This window comes from Phacochoerus africanus, chromosome X, assembly GCF_016906955.1.
Source record: "Phacochoerus africanus isolate WHEZ1 chromosome X, ROS_Pafr_v1, whole genome shotgun sequence".
Lineage (NCBI taxonomy): Eukaryota > Metazoa > Chordata > Mammalia > Artiodactyla > Suidae > Phacochoerus > Phacochoerus africanus.
In genome coordinates this window covers 18,224,862-18,242,541 of record NC_062560.1, presented here as the reverse complement: position 1 = coordinate 18,242,541, position 17,680 = coordinate 18,224,862, and the positions used below count along the sequence as shown (strand labels likewise).

General features: G+C 49.4%; 1 protein-coding gene across 12 annotated transcripts in view; it reads left to right on the top strand.

Annotated features, from left to right (window-relative positions):
- Positions 1-17,469, top strand: part of SH3KBP1 (SH3 domain containing kinase binding protein 1) — a 340,925-nt gene extending 323,456 nt beyond the window's left edge. For 8 of the 12 annotated variants that reach the window (XM_047764112.1, XM_047764122.1, XM_047764111.1 and 5 more), the window contains 5 exons: positions 849-958; positions 4,316-4,444; positions 10,067-10,335; positions 13,901-13,964; positions 14,969-17,469. In XM_047764112.1, the coding sequence (XP_047620068.1) occupies positions 849-958; positions 4,316-4,444; positions 10,067-10,335; positions 13,901-13,964; positions 14,969-15,010 (614 nt within the window). In that variant the 3' untranslated portion in view covers positions 15,011-17,469. The remainder of the gene's footprint in view (positions 1-848; positions 959-4,315; positions 4,445-10,066; positions 10,336-13,900; positions 13,965-14,968) is intronic. The other 4 variants (XM_047764118.1, XM_047764115.1, XM_047764121.1 and 1 more) reach the window with 2 other exon arrangements.
- Positions 17,470-17,680: the final 211 nt, after the last annotated feature.

Here is a 17,680-nt window from a genome sequence, read left to right as displayed (position 1 = left end):
ACATACCTACACTTGATGTGTAAATCCCCAGAACTCTGTAAAAGCAGGTGACCCCTGGGCCTGACCATTTGTTGAAGGAGGTAGCCGAGTCAAGGCAAAGGCCTTCCTCTTGGACACATGCCGGATCAGCCACAGCCGATGGGAACTCTCTGAGGGCAGGCTCGTTTCTGCCACGGTCACTGGTGTAGCCTTGGCATCTAGCTCTGTATGTCGCACAGAGTAGTTACTTAGTCCTGACGGAGCTAATGAATGGGCAGACTGATGGCTGAAGAAGGTAGCGTCTCCACTGAGCGATGCTTCTGGAAGCAGAATGGTGCCGGGCTCTGTGCATCATCTGGAGAAGTAGAAGCTTGCTCCCCATCTCCAGGGGCCTAATAGTCTACAGGTAGGTGATGGTCAGAGAACGGCGGTACAACCAGAGGAGGCGGCTGCCTTCTCTTGTCTTTTGAAATCAATGACCAGCATGCAGTTGCCCAAGGACATTGTACTTTGTGAGAACTGCTTATCGTGTTGTCACACCCTCCAAAATGGACTTGGATTTGTGGAAGAAAGAGGATTCTGCCTTTAACCCTGCTTTCAGTGGCTTTCGAGGATTTCCAAATCTAGCTGTCGAGGGGGGAAAGAGAGATCACGTGGCTCTTTCCTCTGTGCTAGCTTGTTAAACCGAGGAGGAAACGATTCTTTTACTCAGTTCGAGTCACCTTTGTTGGATGAGCAAAGGGTGGAAACAGCCTTCGTCAATGATGAAGCATAGCAAGTAAGGAAAAGAGGTGTTTGGGGCGTGTTACAAGAACCTTCCCTCACTCCTATGGTTGCTCTTCAAAAAACCTGTTTTATTTTTGTTTCAGACCTAGAAGGGTTTGACTCCGTGGTGTCGTCTACTGAGAAACTCAGTCACCCAACCACAAGCCGACCCAAAGCCACGGGGAGGCGGCCTCCATCCCAGTCGCTCACATCCGTAAGTGCCTCCTCGTGTTGCGCCAGCGGGAAAGCGGGAAAGCCTGGAGACTCTAGTTAAGGACTCCGTGCAAGTAGCTGATTGGAAGACTCACTGGGAGAGGAAGGTCATGTGACACACTGCTGAACAGGAGTGTCTGCTGGAATCAAGCAGTCTTTCTTTCTTTTTGTTCTTTGTGTCTGCCAGTGAGGTGGGAACTCGCGAGTCCCACTTTCCTTCTCTCTCCTCCCCGACTGATTCTTGTTTGAACCTGAGATGAAATTGGTAAGGAAAACATTGTCCTGTTTTATGGTGGGAAAGGCGAGCAAGGCTGGTTTGGTCTGTCCTCAAAGGAGAACTTTAAAAAAATGAAAGGCTCTGCCGCTCTACAGCACTTGGCACTGGCCGATCCTTTTTCTCTCAAAGCCCTGTCCTCAGCACCCCTCCCCAGAACCCCACGCGGACCTTTAGGCGATGGCTTTTAAACATACGAGGCCCCGGATCATGCAGGAAAGCATAGTCAGACGCCTCTGGATAACCCACAGAAGTTTTTGTTGGGGTCGTTTTGAATACCTTCACTGCTTTTAGAAACCTGTAACACATTTAGTGTCCCAAATTTGAGGAACGAAATGCGTAAAGATGTAAATTACCTGTGGTCCCGCTCCGCAGAGCCAAGACCTGTTACCCTCCTGCTGTCTGTCCTTTACTTCTTCAAAACTGGGATCACACGGAACACATGGCATTGGAACTTGCTTTCTCCCCCTTCCGCTGTGCACCTTCTCCCCTTCTCCCCCATCATTGCGCATCCTTCCATCGCATCACAACCTATGGCCGCCTAGTGTTCTCACCTGGACATTTATGTTCTTTCCATTTCTTCATCATAAACACTGACGTGAATGACACTGTAGAAGAATCTTCATGCTACTGCCAGCAGTGTATGTGTGCGGGGGGCGGTGGGGGGGGGGTATGTCTCTGTCTGTCCGTCTGTTTATCTGTCTCGCTATGTCACATTGCCTTGTCCATCAAGGAATGAACCTCTTTCAAGTTTCCCAGGACACTTTCTCCTGATCCTACCGAAGGGGTCCCCCTTTAGAAGAAGAAGCGTTACCATTTCCTTTGAACCTCTTCTCTCAATAACCACTGAGTCTGGAAGCGTGATTTGAGTCATCCTCTTCTTCCCCGTTGTGGAAAACATAGCGAACGATGTGTTGCCATCTGTTGGGAGAAAGACTTAAGTGGCTTGCTTTTCCACTCCTATATAGAGCCCTGTGTCAACACCACCTTCTCCCCTCTCCCGTCTCCACACCTTCCCCAAGCACCTCATATACACACAGCCGCTTTAATTGATTCTTAGTAGCTCTGTGTTTATATTTTTAATCCTACCTCCCAAATCGTCTCTATAAATCCTGCGTCATTTTTGTTTCCCCTCTGGATTTTTTTCCAACTTTTCGAGATCTAGAGGGCCTTGAGGCATCAGAATCAAATACAGAAAAATTCACCCCACCCTTGGTGCATGCATCCCGCATCTGGGAGTTTATATATATTTAGGGGAGACCAGGCAAAAGCATCTCAGCTTCACGCCACGTTTAGACTATGCATTTGTTCATTCACTCATCCAACAAATACTGACAGGTGTCTCCTAGGGGTTCCGCTCTGTGCCAGGTCCCAAGGACGCAATGGGGAATGAGATGGACATGGTCCCCGCCTGCAGGAAGCTTATGGCACAGTGGCTCAAAGTTTGATATTTTATATGGAACAGTTTGTGTTTGTGGACCTAAAACAACAGGACACATTTCTGCTTGAAAGTACAATTACCATGCTCTCTTCCCTTCATTCCTATCTGTCTCCATATGGACCTGTACACTCAATTCTTGCTTAGTCTCCTTCCTGGTGGTACCTGTAGGTTTGTCATTGCAAAGTAGGAATCATGGGTATGGACCTATCCCTAAAAGGCCATTGGAGGGAATGGTCGAGGAAATGCATTAGTCATGACCCCCCAGCCTGGGGCCCCTCACCCTAGTTTGAGCTATTCATGTTCATAGAATTCAAAGAACAAGCTTTGACTGGCACCTCATGAACCCCCAGGTTACGTAGGAGGAAACTGGCTTTTTGAATAAAATCTCAAAATGAAAGGATAAAGGCAACAGAAGGTGGTTAAGCAGTTAAGCTTAGTTGAAAAGAAAGCTTGGTTGGGCTGTGTTATTCTAGGTAATTGGATTTTCAGATTAAGTGAAAGTTAACAACCAATACCTTTTAATTTTGAAACATTGCTTACTAATTCCCTAAATGCATTGCCTCAGTAAGCAGCGTAAACAGAAGAAGACAAACAGTCCTGGTAGGCGTGATTTTTCTGTGACGGCGCCAAGGGGTGAATCTAAATGTGACAATTTTTCCCACCTCGGGAGTAGAAGGCATAGAGGTGAGGTTTGAGGTCGTCTTAAGATACCGCTGGAAGATTCTTCCTTTAAAAAGAATTCTTCCTTGCCACGGGAACTCTCATTTTCCTTTGCCCTAAAATAGGGAAATTCAGGCACAGTAATCATTTTTGATCAAATGATTCCAGCGAATTGGTTCGCCATTCATCCAGCTTTTGTGGTCTTCATAGTGAGGCAGGAGGGGTAGGAATGTTATCCCCATATTTTACCAAAAGATGCTCCCGTTCTGTATGTAAATGTCCCTTAGCAGAGCTGGAATCCAGGATGGATGATGATTGTTCACAGCAGTGAGGGCAGCGTTTTAGCAGCAGGTGCCAAATTAAGCGCGAGCTTGCTGTGCTGGCAGGCAGGGCTGTTCCCCGGGGCCACGGAAGTGCTAGTCACTGGACCCCAGGGCTGCTGATCCTTCGCCCCTAAAGATGGTTTCCTCTCAGACGAGTGCTTTTAGGCGCTTCACTAAGCAGCAGATTTGGCGGTTCTGAAAAAGAATCGGGAGGGAATGGAGGCAGCTTCTTTCGGCCTGTGTGTCCTTCCCCACCGGACGGTCCACCCCGTGAGAGCAAGGACGGTGCCCGGCATGTCACTGTTAAGCTCAGTATTAAGCGCAGTGCAAATGGTCACAAAAAGAGAGAGGCTCTGGGGGAAGGAGGGAGCAGGAGAAGATGGATGACAGATGCTCGCGTGGGTGAAATGACCAGTGGGCATCAGTGGAAAGGTCCCATAGAAAAATCCCTAGTCTGGGAGATCTTGCTTCTTAGTCCCAGTTCTGCCACTCTGTCTAGTGCACAGATAAATAGCACCCTTTCTGCCTCGCGGTTATAACGAGGAGACAAACAAAATAGAAGTGTCGAGCTCTTTGCAAAGCACACAGCATTATGTTAACAAAAGCCATGTCAGCTAAGGTGTAATTCTGACAAAAGCGTTTTCTTTTGGCTTTATCCAGTCTTCCCTTTCAAGCCCTGATATCTTTGACTCCCCAAGCCCCGAAGAAGATAAAGAAGAACACGTTTCGCTTGCGCACAGAGGAGTGGACGCGTCGAAGAAAACGTCAAAGACTGTTACCATTTCCCAAGTGAGTGGCCAGCCGTGGCGAGGGAGTCCCACAGCACAGGACCCCCGCCTTCTCGTATGCTCTGATGATGAGTTATAAACCAAACAAGGATAAGCCGATGTCTTGGTCATTTGGGGCTGCTAAAACAAAGTGCCATAGACTGGGTGACTTACGAGCAACAGAAGTTTCTCTCTCACATTTCTGGAGGCAGAACACATCAAATCAGGGTGCCAGCCTGGTCAGGTTCCGCTGAGAGATGGCTTCAGGGTTGCACACTGCCAACTTCTCATTGTATCTTCCCGTGGAGGAAAGAGGGAGAGAGAGATCTCTGGGGTCCCTTTTTTGGGGGGAAAGGGCACACCCACAGCGTATGGAGGTTCCCAGGCTAGGGATCAAATTGGAGCTGTAGCCAGCAGCCTACAGCCCAGCCACAGCAACCGCAGATCCAAGCCACGTCTGCCACCCACGCCACAGCTCATGGCAGCACCGGATCCTTAACCCATTGAGCAAGGCCAGGGATCGAATCCACATCCTCATGGATTCTAGCCCGGTTCATTACTCACTGAGCCACAGCAGGAACTCCCTCATGACCTAATCACATTCCCAAGGTCCGATTTCCCAATACCATCACTATGAGGGTTCAGATTTTTACACATGAATTTTGGGAGGACATAAACCTTCAGTCCATTGCAACGGACAATGCAAGTTGTTGTCATTCTTCATTGACGGTGATTACTTTCATCATCGAAACCCCTAAGGAATGTTACACAGTCTCCAAAACCGGGCAGAATCCCTGAGGTACAAGTTTAAAGTTGATTTCTCATATTTTCTCTTGTGGGTTGATCTCCTCTTCATAATATCAATCCCCCCCACACACACACACAAAGGCCCTTAAATACCACCGCCACCACTACCATCACCATCACAAGCACCAAAACGACTTTATTATTTTTATTTATTTATTTATTTATTTATTTATTTATTGTCTTTTTGCCATTTCTTGGGCCACTCCCGCGGCATATGGAGGTTCCCGGGCCAGGGGTCGAATCGGAGCTGCAGCCACCGGCCTACGCCAGGGCCACAGCAACGCGGGATCCGAGCCGCGTCTGCAACCTACACCACAGCTCACGGCAACGCCGGATCGTTAACCCACTGAGCAGGGGCAGGGACCGAACCCACAACCTCATGGTTCCTAGTCGGATTCGTTAACCACTGCGCCACGACGGGAACTCCCAAAACGACTTTAAAAGCCTAGAAGTGTCTAGAAAGAATACATTGAATATATTAAATGCTGTGCCCTCTGCCCACGGATTGTGACTTCAAAACCGGTGGTGTCACAAGTTTTGGTTGGCAGTTCATGAATTTGAATAACTAATGGGGTTTCTTAAAAACTCGTTTGAATTTATTTATTAGGATAAATTTATCATCTGAAAACATTTTAATTTCATTGCACGCCCAAGGCGTATGAAATTTTATTATATTTATTTTATTAAATTTTATTTTTTTATTATTGTCATATGAGGAACAAAGAAGGCATTGTTTAGTAACTTCATGTGGTATCCGAAGGGTACCCTGTACAAGTTCTATTCATCCTGTGATTGTGAAGTACGATTTTAAAATTCCATTTTCTCAGGAGTTCCCATTGTGGCTCAGCAGGTTACGAACCTGACTAGTATCCATGAGGACACAGGTTCAATCCCTGGCCTCACTCAGAGGGTTAAGGATCCAGCGTTGCCATGAGCTGTGGTGTAGGTCGCAGATGTGGCTCCGATCCCGCCTTGCTGCGGGTGGTGTAGGCCAGCAGCTTTGGCTCCAATTCGACCCCTAGCCTGGGAGCTTCCATATGCCGCAGGTGTGGCCCTGAAAAGCAAAATAAATTAATTACATAAAATAATATTCCATTCTCATGCTAAGAGAACCCAGTCAATTGGAATTATTTTCTCTAAACCTTGGCAACTGCTTTCTATCTAAAAGCAGAAAGTGGAAGTTATGTTTTAAGGCACTCGAAGCAGGAATTGACACACATCAAAGAGGATGTGAAATTTTCCTTCTCATGGTTTAAGAACTTACATGTATAGATTTTCTTAAAAATCTGAAATAGCAAAAATATGATCCTACAAAGCAGATGGATTGTAATTATTCACAGAACTGAAGCATTCTTCCTTTATAAAGGAATTCCTTGGCAGAAATTGTGTTTAGACCTAGTTTTTCCTGAAGACCATACATAGGTCTACCTGTGGTTGCAGGCTCTGACATCCCTAGGGTGTCTCTATAGTGACATCTACTGGTGGGCAGTGGCTCTTCACGTTTCTGAGCCTCTCTCCCTTCCCCTGGAGTTGTCATGTCATGTTGTTTATTGCTTCTGGAAATTCCACTTGAACTAATTTGGTCAGGACATTTGGTGGCCTATACTCCATGAGGGCATTAAAAAAATCACTTGTTAGCTGAAATGGACCGGGAGAACAAGCCATGTAGGAAATGCTAGAGAAGCATTGATTCACGGAGTTCCTATTGTGGCTCAGCAGTAACCAACCCGACTAATGTGGGTTTGATCCCTGGCGCTGCTCAGTGGGTTAAAGGATCCAGCATGGCTGTGAGCTGGGGTGTAGGTTGCAGACGCGACTCAGATCTGGCATTGCTGTGGCTGTGCTGTAGGCCAGCGGTTATAGCTCTGATGTGGGAACTTCCACGTGCCGCAGGTGCGGCCCTTAAAAAAAGAAAAAGAAAAAAGTGCCCATAGCCCAAATTCTCTGTATTTCATATACATATTAAATATATAATGTATATACTATATATAAATACATAGTCCCAGGTTTATGTTGACTGATATATTTAACTTATTTAATGTTAAATAATTATTTTTATATCTGATGTAGTGGAAAGAACATGGGAGTCTAGAAGAGCTTGGTTCAAATCTCGATTCCATTCCCTGATTAACCAAATAATTTTTAGAAAATGACTTAATTCTTCTGATCCTTACGTCTTCCATTTTGCACGAATAATAGTGCCTAAATCCTCGCTGAGATTAAAAGAATTAGCAGTTGGAAAGTAGTTAACTCAGTATCTAATGCAGTAAAATCCTGGAAGACACCCAGCTGTGCTATGATAGTTCTGCTTCATGATGTGTTTCATTGAATACCCCTACTCTAGCTTAGAAAGTTTGGTGGGTTTTTTTTTTTTTTTTGCATTTATGAAAACTATTTTGTATTATTTCAGCTTTATTGAGGTATAATTGACAGATAAATTATAAGATTTTTTTTTAAAAAAGTAGGGAATCCCCATCGTGGCTCAGTTGTAACAAACCTGACTAGTACCCGTGAGGATACGGGTTCGAACCCTGGCCCCACTCAGTGGGTTAAGGGTCCCTCTTTGCCATGGGCTGTGGTGTAGGTCAAAGACACAGCTCAGACCTCATGTTGCTGTGGCCGTGGTGTAGGCCGGCAGCTCTAGCTCCAGTTCAACCCCTAGCCTGGGGGAACTTCTGTATGCTGCAGGTGCAGCCCTAAAAGGACAAAAAAAAAGAAGAAGAAGAAGAAGCAGTGCCCAGAAGTCAGTTAGCATGAGGACATTGGTGGGTTGAGGGAGGTGCCTGAGAACACAGGGTGGGACATGGGGAACAGTGTGAACCCAGCTATAGAAGCGCCGAAAATCAGGTCAGGAGAGCGTGAATCTTCAGACTGAGGCAGCCACGGTCACAGTACCAGGCTTGAGGGTCCCGCTGCCAGGGAGGGGATTGCATCTCACTTCTGTCTTTTATCGGCTCTGAGCCTTGGGGAATGTCTCAACCACATCCCTCAGCCTCGGTTTCCCGCTCCATCACACGTGTGTGCCAACCGATCCTTCTTTCAATTGTCCAGCCAACGTCAGGCATAGAAGCAGCGCTCCTGCTATCGGTCCTTCTCCCCTCTTACTATGACTCCCACTAGCCGTAAGCACAGGATGGTGGATTGCTCTCCCTGGCAACAGAAAGCGCTTTTCCTCAATGATAACTTGGCAGAGAAAAGGCGAGCAGAAAGGCTGGGAATGATGGCCCATCTGCTTCTGGCTGCCTCTGCCCGGTTTCTCCCTGTAGCACAGCCTGAATCCAGACTCTCCCTCCTCGCCGCCGTGCCAACCCAGCCCCGTCTTGGCTCCTGCCCTGGGCGCCAGCTGCTGGAGGGCTTCCCGGCTTCACCACCAGCCTCTGCTTCCTCCCTTCACCCACTTCGCCGCCGCCGGGCATCCTGTCTTCTCCTTCCCCCTCCCCGCCTGACTACCAGCTCCGGCCGCTCTTCCCTCCTGCCCATGACTGTCCCACTCCCGGTACCCTCCTGGCCCCCTCAGGCCACTTGCCCACCAGGCCTGCCCTGCGTTTCTCCTCCGTCTTCAGCATGGGGACTTTCCCTTAGGCTGTCGTTCAGCTCAGGGTCGCCCCCATCTTCGACAGCAAGCAAAACTCATCCTTAATCCTGTCTCCACCTCTCACCCATCTTCCTTCCTTCTTCAGCTGCACCCGTGGTATATGGAAGTTCCCACGCCGGAGCTGTGACCATGCCGGATCCTTAACCCACTGTGCCAGGCCGGGGATGGAACCCACGCCACAGCAGCCAAGCCACTGCAGAGACAATGCCAGATCCTTAACTCACTGCGCCACCGGGGCCCTCCACGGAAAAAGAGTTCTAGTCTTGCGGGCCGCTCCCCTCACCTCCCCTTCTGCCGCTAACCTGTCTTGATGAGATTTTAGTCACCCTTGGCTCCGCCACGTGGCCTCCCCCCAATTTTCCTCTCAGCACCCTTGTGGAAACTCCTCCAGGGGACTTCCGTAACCCGGGCCCCTCTTCTGGTCTGGCTGCGCCCCTTCTCTCACCACCCTGGCCCGGTCCCCAAGGGTTCTCTCCTTCTCTCTCCACCTCGTCAGTTGGGGGCATCCCCAGGTCCCATCTTTGGGCCTCTTCTCTTCTCGTTCTGTGTCGTCCACCCCCATGGCTTCCACTTCTCTCTGGCAGTTTCTCTGGCCCAACTCACTCTTTTCAGCCCAGTGGCCTTCCCTCTCGGCCGGCCCTAAAATTCAGTTCGTGCAAAACCGAGATTGCCATTTGGGCCTTCAGCCTGTTCTTCCTCCCACGAAAAGGCCAACCCGAATACCTCCTTCCTCCATCCCCAGCCATGGCCCTTGATCTGTATTTCCTCCTCAGCCACGGCGGCCTTTCTAGGACCCCATCCTCCCGGTCTAGGGGTGTCCCTGGGTCCCTTCTGTGTGCTACTGCGGCTTGTTGTGCTTCCCTCCCTGCGTGCACACTCTCCCCCCCCCCCCTGCCCGCCACCCCCCGTGGTGTGTTGGTTGGTCTGTCTGTCTGTGCCTCGCTGGGTTCTAAGCTCCTTGAGGACCTGTGTGTGGCGCCCTTCCGAGCGTGCAGATACTGGTAGGGACGTGCGGATGACATCAGTTAGGAGCTACCTGTTCAGAAAGGTGGCGAAGATTTAAAATAACATAAGGGGCTGCCTGCCCCACGCAGGCCCTAGGGGGCCCTGGGGGGAAGGAGTGAGGGAGTGTCCCCAGAGGGAGGCGAGGACACCGATGGAGACGAGGGATTAGCAAACACGACGGGGAGGTGCAGCACACAGATCCCTGGCCTGAGTCCCCTCTGTCCTCCCTTGTCACAGGTGTCCGACAACAAAGCATCCCTGCCCCCCAAGCCAGGGACCATGGCTGCGGGCAGCGGCGGGCCAGCCTCCCTGTCCTCAGCAGCGTCCTCCCCGCTGTCGTCGTCTCTGGGAACAGTTGGACACAGAGCCAACTCCCCGTCTCTCTTCGGCGCGGAAGGAAAACCAAAGATGGAGCCTGCGGCCAGCAGCCAGGCGGCCCTGGAGGAGCTGAGGACGCAGGTCCGGGAGCTGAGGAGCCTCATCGAGACCATGAAGGACCAGCAGAAGTGAGTGTCTGCGCCTCCTTCTTCAGCGGCCTACCGGGTTGCTTGCCGCCAAGGAGGGGCCTGGTTCGGCCAGCCCGGGTCCCAGCCTGGCCCCTGAGGATGGGCCGGCCTCCCCGGGGGGCTGGCGGCAGCGGGGGTGGGAGTGGGCGTGTGAACCCGAGAGGCTTCGTTGAGCCCGGGACCAGCTGCTGCAGGAAGGGCATGGGCTGGCGGCAGGGCGGATGAGGAGGAGCCGGCTCCGCAGGCTCCGAGAAAGAAAGAGCTCCACATCCCCACGAACCAGTCCGTGAGCGCAGGCACCACCTCTTAACGAGCCCAACAGCCGGCTTTTCGTCCAGCATCAGAAAAATTGCTATGTCTTCGATTAGCTGCCCCATGAAGAAATTGGCTTGCATTTAGGGGCCAGCACGTATGAAAAAGAGGCAAGACCTCTTTTTTTTTTTTTTTTTTAGGGCCGCACCCTCAGCATATGGAGGTTCCCAGGCTAGGGGTCAAATCAGAGCTGTAGCTGCTGGCCTGAACCACAGCCGCAGCAACACAGGATCCAAGCCTTGTCTAAAAACCTATACCACAGCTCATGGCAACGCTGGATCCCCCAACCCACTGAGCAAAGCCATGGATTGAACCTGCATCCTCATGGACACCCGTCAGATTCGTTAACCACTGCGCCACAACGGGAACTCCCACAAGGACTCTTTAAACCAGAGACTTGATGCTCCACCTCTCTGATCTTTAAGGGGTGCTTAGATGGGGGGAGGGATCTGGAAGCAAAAAGAAATATCACACACACATCCTAGGATGCTGTGCGCAGTGACCAAAAAAATGGTAAAAGGATTAGAAGCCGGGAGGCACTTATCTGAATAAACTGCGGCTCAGAGAGTTTGGGGCTCTTTCTTGAGAAAACAGGGTAGGCGCCTCAGGAGGCATTTCCTGACTAGGGTTTTGAAGGCCGACCTAGGATTGCCAAGAGCAGAGCACCCCAGCAGAGGGAACAGCACGGGCGAGTTTCACGGGCCGGGGACCAGCCCGGCCAGTCAGCACATTCCTGCTGCCTGGCCGCCCCTATCGGGAGGTGCCCTGGGAAGTGGCAGGGGATGGGGCCACAGACCTGCAGTCATGCCCTCGGGAGCTGGGGAGGGATGGAGGTAGGTAGGAGTCTACAGCTGGCAGAAACCCTGGCAGCCACCTCCCCCAACGGGGCTGGAGGGCCCTGACGTGTTCTGTGTACTTTGGGGAAAAAGTGGGTTAAATGAAGTCAAGTTCATCTCGAAGTGCTGCTCAGAGCTTTCAGTGCGTGTGGAAGACGGAGGATAGCTTATGCAGGGTTTCCCAAACCTTCTTAGTCTCCGTCCTTTTTTCCCCTGGAGCATTCTAGCTCGAGGCTTGCCCGGAACTCACTTTGGGCACTGTGGCTCTATTCCGGTTCTATACCACTGAGGCTAGAGGTGGCCTATGAATTGGGGGCCTCTTGGACTCACCCCTACCTGGATGGGGCTTGTCAAATAAATACGCAGAACCACAGGATGGGACTGGAGAGGGTCTCGAGGGGGCCAGCCGGGCTGCCCCTCACCCCTTCAAGTCCGCAGCTCTTCCTGACTCTGCACAGTATAGCTTGGGTACCCAAAGGCCCTATCCACGTCCAGGTGACATGTGTCCCCTGCCTAGGCCTTGACCCAACAGCTCCCCTATATCCCAGAGCCCTGGTTCTCAGCCTTAGCTGAACAGCATTGGGTCAGACCGACCTGGATCCAAGGCTTCATTCCTCTGAGAGGTGCCTGGAACTTTCCTGTGCATCTGAAATGGCCTGAGTCTGAGCGCAGAATCGCCAGTGCCCTGGGGCCGCTCCACCCCATGCTTATCTGTCCATTGTGAAGCCTGGGCATACCTGACCCGAGCTGTTCTTCCCCAGCCCATGTGTCCTTGAATCAAACATCACAGTGGCCCCTCTCCAAGGCCAGCCCTTCACAGCCCAGCAGCAGTGAGTCTCCACCAGTCTACCAACGTAGCTATTTTTTTTTTTTTGTCTTTTCTAGGGTCGCTTCCCACGGCATATGGAGGTTCCCAGGCTAGGGGTCAAATCGGAGCTGCAGCTGCCGGTCTACACCACAGCCACAGCAATGCCGGATCTGAGCCATGTCTGCGACCTCCACTGCAGCTCACGGCAACATCAGATCCTTAAGCCACTGAGTGAGGCCAGGGATCGAACCTGCATCCTCATGGATCCTAGTCGGGTTTGTTACTGCTGAGCCACAGTGGGAGCTCTCCAACATAGCTCTTGGTGTCACTTTGCTTTCAGCCCTCATCCCCAAACATGCGGCTCTCACCTCCCCGCTTCTGTCCTGGATCCTCTCCATCAACTCCCCCATCTTCCTCCTCCTACACTTAAACTTTTTTTTTTTTTACACTACTTCAAGACTTAGTGACTTTCTTGACACCTCCTTCCCCCACTCACTCCCCCACCTGGACCACTCGAGGCTTTGCCTGCTTGGTAGTCTTCCTGGAGTCCTGCTCTTTGTTTGGGGTTCCGTCGTCTACTTCTGTCTTAAGCCCCAAGCGCCGCCCACTGAGACAGCGGTGCATAGTGTGCGCTTGAAGAAATAGAGGAACGAGTGACAGCTGGCTAATGTCAGAGAACCTGACACGCAACGGCAGCATCGGGACACTGCCCCAAGCACAGGGACCATCACGGTGCTGCTCTCAAGGGAGCAAATGCTCTATCAGCGCTACCCCATGGATTGTGCTGTTTCTGAGGACTTTGTTTTTTGATTTTTTTTTTTCCACCCAGTTTGTGAAAATACGTGGGTAAAATGGAGGGTTTGAGGCCCTAAAATGGAGTACCGCTCTCTGCTCAGAGTTAGGATGGTTGCAAGGTCCTAAGTATAGAGCCCGAGTTTGCATGATGATCAGCTTTGTTCTGCTTCACTATTTAATGTGGGCAAGGGCGCTGGACCGTGTGCTCTAACTCGTGTCTGCTTGCTGTCTGATGTGAGTACCATGTCAATAGTTCTGTTATTCTCCCTTACGTTTTCGGGTGTAACTATTTGTAGGATTCTGTGAGAATCCCTGAAAACATACCACTCACCTTTTAGCAAGGTAAAGCTCTGTGAAAATAAAGGAGATGTATACGGAGTGGTAAAAATATCTGCGATGAATATTCTTAGGTAAGTGCATGTCAAGACCAGCGATTGTGTGGTAAAGGCGCCGTTAGAGGGAAGGCAGCAGAACGTGAGCCTGGCTACCTGGAGTCTCGGCACTGGGCAAGCCCACCTCTCTGGGCTCCAGTCTCCCGCGTCTCCTCCTTTTAGGAGACGCTTGCACTGAGGGGTTTTCAAAGGTCCTTTCAGAGCTACTCTTTGATGGCTCCATATTGTGGGAGCCCAGAGATCATGGCCAGCCCTGCTGTCTGCAACGGACTTGAAGCAGTAGCTGTGCAAAGCAAATATAATGTTCTGTCCACATTTTCTTTGCAAAAGGATCAGGTGGATTTGGTAGTGATAAGAGACCTCTTATCTCTGGTTGGAGAAGTCTGGGCTTTTGTTTAATTTTATTGCCATTTGCTTTCCAGACGAGAGATTAAGCAGTTACTGTCAGAGTTGGACGAAGAGAAGAAAATCCGGCTTCGGCTGCAGGTGGGTCCCTTGGGGTCCTGTTGGCCCGTGAGAGGCTCACATGGGGGCGGGAGCAGAGTCAGGGCTTTATTTTGAAAGTAAATGGTAGTTACTTCTCTGCAGATTTAGATGCACTTCCTGTGACAATTTTCTTAGCCCTCTGTCGCCTCACCTCACATCCTCTGCTGGGATTCAGGAAGTCTTGGCGGAAGGCGGGCCTTAGCATACATGCCCGCAGGGGGTTTCTCATTCAGAATTTATCTGAAGCATCTCCTCTGCGCAGAGTTCTCCCCAGTTTTCAGAGGCCTCATCGTCATAACTGCCAGAGGGTATGGTACTGGGGAGACCCCATTGGCACTTCTGTCCTGCGGCCACCCCGGACTCCAAGGACCAGGGTCATGCACAGTGGGCACTAGGACTCCGTCTCTTTCCTTGTCCCTGGCAGCCGTGTCAGTCCTGCCAGGGCATCAGGGCTCTGCCCCCTCCAGCCTTGCCCTAGGTCTGCCTGCACCATTACCGGGAGCGCGTGGGAGTTGGAAATGGTGGGCTTCCGGCTCTCATTCACTTGGTGCCCTTGGTGGTGACTGGGATCCGTGCTGCTTAAAGGACCGGTAACTGCTTGTCATCACTTTGGAGGTGCTGAGAGACACCCCCTTGGGCCCAGCCACCGCCGCCTTCCAACTGTGCCGGGTGGTCCAGGGTGTCAGGATGGCCCGCTCCACCCACTGGCCAAAACACTGGAATGATCGTTGTATTGTTGCTCTTGACAGTTTCGGGTACTGGTCGCTTGAGAAGTCAAACAGCCACCATTCCGTAGCGCATTGCATTGGTGTGCCTGCTCTTTAGGTCTATGTCATTGCTGGCATCCTTATCAACCCTTCATTCGGGTGTTCTTTCACCCATGTCACCTCTCAAATTGTCTGCTGGCTTGCTTGCTTTCGATCAACCACGTGGCTTATCTCTCAGCTTTTATCCAACCAGCGAACTCGTTGTGATTTTGTTCGGCTCTTGTTTTTCCTTTCTAGATGGAGGTTAATGACATCAAGAAAGTTCTTCAATCAAAATGAATACTTGATAAATGAAATGTCGCATTATTCATCCTGAGTCCAAGACTCACATTTTCTGCCCCAGCCAAAATAACCTTGTGCCAAAAGATTAAAGGTTTGCCTCAACATGTCCCAGTTTGAAAGATTAGCACAAAAGTCTTGATAGCACAACACAAATTCCATCCAAGAGGAGACTCTTCCCCATGGTTATAGCCCTGGGTCTGGCACTAGTTGTGACTTAGAGCAAATTGTGCTAAAGGCTTTTTTACTATGAGATCTCACGCGAAACGAAAACTCAGGCAGTTTAGTCCATAGTGGTACTATTTTGATGATATTTTCCATTAATAAAATGTAATTTTAGATTATTCGTTTACAAGCTTTATAATTTTATGATTTTTTTAATCGTGTTTTGTCACAGGTTCCCCTCCCCCGCCCAGTGTTTGTATTACACATAGTCCGGAGCGAGTGTCCCACTCTTTGGCTTTAGGCAGAAAGCTGCCTCGCTTTGTGTCCCCCTCTCGGATTCTATTACATATGCAATTTTAGGTCCAACCTGTCCCTTCTCCTGCCAGCCAACCCCACCACCCTAAGATAAATTTTAGCTTATATATGATGGTATATTTACAAAAAGAGAAAGAGAAAATCTGGTATTTGCAATGATCTGTGCCTTCTTTTTACCACCCTCTTGATTGGAGCTTTTGTGATGCAGCTACCATGATTTAAAACACACACACACACACACACATTTTTTTTTTTTTTAGCCACTTATCAAAGTCCGCTAGAGGCCACTGTCTTCAAAGCTTCTCCCACCTAACCTAAGGTCCTAAGAGGAGACAGCTGTGAAGTTGGGCGTGCTCTTTGGTACCAGCTGTGACTTTGATGTTCTCCTAGTTTTAGGTTGTTCATGAACTAGAAATGTCACCCCTGCTTGATTTTTCATCAGCCAAGTTAAACCCCTGCTTCCTGTCCTTTGCACCTTTTGAGTGAACAGAATATGCATTATTGAAGCAAAAATAAATAAAAGTAAAATGCAAATGAAAACAAAGGGGGGGGAAGTTGTATTATTTCCTGCACTGGGTTATCCGTGCGTGCTGTTGTTTAAACTGTACTCACATGATGTCATTTGCCTTGCTCTCTTGTAACCCCTTCCTCAGGTCCAAGAGAAAGGGGGGAGGCTCTTGCTGAAGTGGAGCCATTGGCTCTCCCTTGCATTTGTGGAATTGCTTTTTCCAATCCGAGGAAACTGGTGTTTGCTTGTCCGCTTTATCTTTGTAGCAAATGAAGAGTTCAGCCTTAGACTATGTAACCGTTTTCTCATCCTTAGCTGAAAATAAGGGGCGCATACTGTATTGCAAGATTGGGGATTGGGGGGGTGGGGGGTGGTCCCTTAATGGCCCCTGAAGATGTTTTATGTGTTTCTAAAAAGCTGCTTTGTCTATTTCCTGAGTTTTAGAGTGAAACTACTAAACCTTGGTAGATTTGCACAACCACAAAGAATGAGAATTGCTAACACTGAAGGAGTGATGCAAATGAACAAACAAACAAAAAAATCACCACTTATTCTTGATCATGGAAAGTATTGCAAATAAATGTCTCTTCCTCTCTCCCTTCCCCCGCCTTCCTCTTACCTACATACTCAACTTTGTTGTTTGAGGCTGCTACTTCCTCCAAAGTATTTACAGAACCCAGGACGCCCTGGTCTCCCAGTTGGGGTTCCAGGTTGGGGGCACAGTTAAGAGAACGGAATGTGTAAAGAAAGAAGCCTCACATCCGTCGCTCTCATATCTGGACATATTGCCTTTTCAGCAGCCTTGCTGTCAGTGTGCTTGGGGTCAGGAGCCCCAAGTTTCCAAGGGCAGCATAAAACATTCCTGTACCCCTTGACCGTTCTAAGCATTTCTACGCTAAACTTGAAGCCTTTAGAGATTTCCTGCCACCTAATCTAAGAATGAGGATTGGATTCTTTGATGTTTGGATTTCTCATTTACTCATCATGAAGATCCCTAATGATATAGTTTTATATAATGTGTATACAGAGTAGGATTGTTAATAATTAAATTGAGAGGTTGGAGCGCCCTCATGGGGCACTGGCAACCTAGAATATAGAGGGCTGTCATCTTCTCCTCAGAGCCCCTGGCTTGCTTTGTATCAGGAGAGAGAGAAGCAATTCTAGAAGGAGAAGCTGGCATATCCAGCTTCCTTACTGCCCTGTGGGCTAATCAACAAGAGGATTCTACGTCATGGAACTGGACGAGCCACTGCCCAAGCAGCCACCATCTTTACTCTTTAAAATGGACCCATCAAGAATATTGAAAAGCTTGGAAGTATCACTTTTGAAAAAGTTCTTTTGCATTCAGCATGGACTCGACCAGCATCTATGGAGATTATTTTTTTGCTTCATTTTCTAAAGTTGTATTTAGAAAAGTCTTAAGTATTGTGCTTTGTAACGAAGATGATTAAAATGAAGTTTTGTGAAAATATTTTTGTTCAGAGTTGTCATGGTCCAAGAGGAATGACATCTTGGAATTGAAGTCATTTTTCTCGATTTTTACACAGTTTGATTTACTCGTAGAGAAATGTCTTCAGAAGACATGGAATATAGTGCCTCCCCCCTTCTTCCCCAGGTGAAGAGAAATAATCCATTAAAATCGTGGCTGTGAGTTCCATTTATGAGGTGTTCAATTTTACATT